General features: G+C 39.7%; 1 protein-coding gene across 1 annotated transcript; it reads right to left on the reverse strand.

Annotated features, from left to right (window-relative positions):
- Positions 1 to 1,202: 1,202 nt before the first annotated feature.
- LOC102021649 (olfactory receptor 52J3-like) lies at positions 1,203 to 2,141 on the reverse strand. Its single transcript, XM_005380062.1, has one exon. It carries the CDS (start codon positions 2,139 to 2,141, stop codon positions 1,203 to 1,205), a length of 939 nt encoding a protein of 312 aa, XP_005380119.1.
- Positions 2,142 to 2,831: the final 690 nt, after the last annotated feature.

The following is a 2,831-nucleotide window of genomic DNA, read 5'->3' on the forward strand; positions in this document are numbered from 1 at the left end:
AAGTGTAGAAGACAAAATAATCAAAACTCTAAAGTGATATAAAATAATATGACAAGTTGATGGCATAAATTGTTTTTTCCTCACTCTTTGACAATCTAATTAACAAATCACTTGAAAAGCACTGCTCTAATGCATATGTGTCACTCATAGGTGAATCTACAATTTCTACATTAAGGTCTGTGAAGAAGTAGAAATACATCATACATTGAACGTGTGAGGCCTGAGATTTCAAGATAGATAACTCTAGGGTCAAATGAGGTTGAAAGAAGAAAATGAAACACAGCTGTAGGCAAGACAGGCATAGATAGAAAAACTATATGTAACTAGGTTACCATACCTCAATGATATTTATGCTATGGAGATAATGGAGATTTAATATGTGATATGTTTGTGTTAGTATATCTGAGATATAGCTTTAAAATTAGCTATTTCTTTTTGTTATAATTGTACTGAGACATTTATTTAGGAGACAAATCTACTTAGGGTACATATTCGGTGATGATTGTTTTGAATCCAGGAAAATGTTCTCACAAGAGCAAAACAGGCTATAATTTCAAGAGAAGTAGATGTTTCTGTTAACTTCATGTCTTGATTTATATTCAGCAGGTAGTATGATTTAAGAAATGCAAACTACTCAAAATGAATATATTAAATAATAAATAAAATGTATGTGTGCATTAATAGATGAAAAAATATACAAGAGAAGGAAAGGAGGGAGAGGAGGAAGGAAAGAAGGAAGCAAGGGAGGAAGAAAGGAAGGAAGGAGGGAAAGAAAGAAGGAAGAAAGGGAAAAGTAAAGGAGGGTAAGAAAGAAAACAAAAAAAAATGAAAGAAGCAAAGTTAGGATAAAATTTCCAGTGACAATTTTAGATCTCTAACCAAGGAGCACAGGAGACCCAGTATATTATGCATTTTCCTCAGGAAAAAAAGCTATCCAGGATTTTGCATGAGCTCATATAAGCAGAAATCACACAAATTTCTCCCAGGGTTTCCCTAACAGGATAGCTCATCCATCTTTGAAACTGAGATGAAATGATGTTTCTGCAGTTTCTACATCCATAGTGCACAGGAGCATGGAAATGTGAATTGAAAATTGCCGGTAATAATGCCAATAGGTAGGAAGGTATAGGAAACGTTTCCTTCATGGCAAACACATGAGTCTTCCTAGGAAGATCCAAATTCTTAGAAACAGAACACAAGGGTCATCTTTTATTCAGCACAGTGAGCACTCGCTCTCTTATCTGTTTGGTCCTCACACCATAAATGATGGGATTAAGTACAGGCGGAATCACCAAATAGAGGTTTGCAACAAGAATGTGAACGTAGTGTGGAATGCTGTGTCCAAATCGATGAGTGAGGAAGGAGAAGACTGACGGGATATAGAAAACACAGAGAACCGCGACGTGAGAGCCACACGTGCTGAGGGCTTTTCCCCGGGCAGCCTGAGACGGGAGGTGGAAGACAGCACGGAGAATGTACACATAGGAGATGCCAATAAGGACAAGATTCAAAAGAAACAGTGAGACCACAAAGAGTCCGTAGATAGCGTTTATGCGAATATTTCCACAGGATAACTTTGCAATGCCCATATGCTCACAGTAGGAATGGGCTATGGTGCGAGCATGGCAAAAAGGCAGCCGGTAGATGAGATAGATCAAGGGAAGTAAGAACAATGCTGGACGAATTACAATCCAGAAACCAATGCCCACCAGCACCCGAGATGTCAAGATGGTTGTGTAGTGTAGTGGAGCACAGATGGCCACATACCTGTCAAAAGCCATGGCCATCAGGACTTCAGCCTCCATGCCGGTGAAGGCGTGGATCAGAAACATCTGAGCCACACAAGCTCCAAAGCTAATCTCATGAGCATCAAACCAGAAGATACCCAGCATGCGGGGCACCGAGGTGGTAGAAAGAGCCAAATCAACTGTTGAAAGGATGGCCAGAAAGTAGAACATGGGCTCTCGGAGGGCCTGCTCTGTCTTGATGACTATCAAAATCGTGGCATTCCCCATTAAAGCCACAAGGTAAATAGAACAGAAAGGCAGAGAGAGCCAGCCGTGGATCTTTTCCAGACCTGGGATTCCAACAAGGAAAAATGTGGTTGGGTGAAATATACTGCTGTTATAGTGGTATAACATTCTGTGATAGAGGAAATTCTTCCTCCTGTGGTTGGAATGTGGAAAATATGAGAGTGAGAGAGAATAATCAGAGGAGGAAAAGGTAGTACATAAGCATATAAGTTGCTAGCTCTAAGTTTCGGCAGTGTTGAAGTCAGTCACGTTACTATAAAAATAAGTCTCTTAATGAAACCCATCATTGAATCATCCTCCTAATCATTTAAATTGCTCAGGACATGATTGGATTCTGAGTTTTCAGTCTTCCTGCTGATAGTCTTCTAATCCTGAAATGGAGATTTGCAGCAAAGTCAGTGCACACTTCCAATCTTTTAACCTCCCAGTTATTTTTGGAAGATAATAGACTGTGATCAAAATCTGAGAATCCAGTCTTTGGTAAGAGTCTCTGTAAACATTAACACAGTTCATGGAGCAAAGTTAATGGACTCGGAAGGAAGCTTTGAATGCCTTTAAGCAATTCATAATTAAAATGCCTTCCAAATCCTAGGATATAGGCACTCCCACAGAAAGTTAAATTCTTCTAACTCCTCACTGACTACATACAGACACATTTATAAAAACCCTGGCCCTATTCCAGTAGCTTCTCACAACAGTGAAGCATAAAATAAGCAACATAGCTGGATGTCCTGAGGCAAGTCTTGGTTCCTTGAGAATCCTGCCCTGCAGAGGAAATACTAGTTGCTTCTGCTGTAC

Source organism: Chinchilla lanigera, unplaced genomic scaffold (genome assembly GCF_000276665.1).
Source record: "Chinchilla lanigera isolate Chin_1 unplaced genomic scaffold, ChiLan1.0 scaffold00013, whole genome shotgun sequence".
Classification (NCBI taxonomy): Eukaryota; Metazoa; Chordata; class Mammalia; order Rodentia; family Chinchillidae; genus Chinchilla; species Chinchilla lanigera.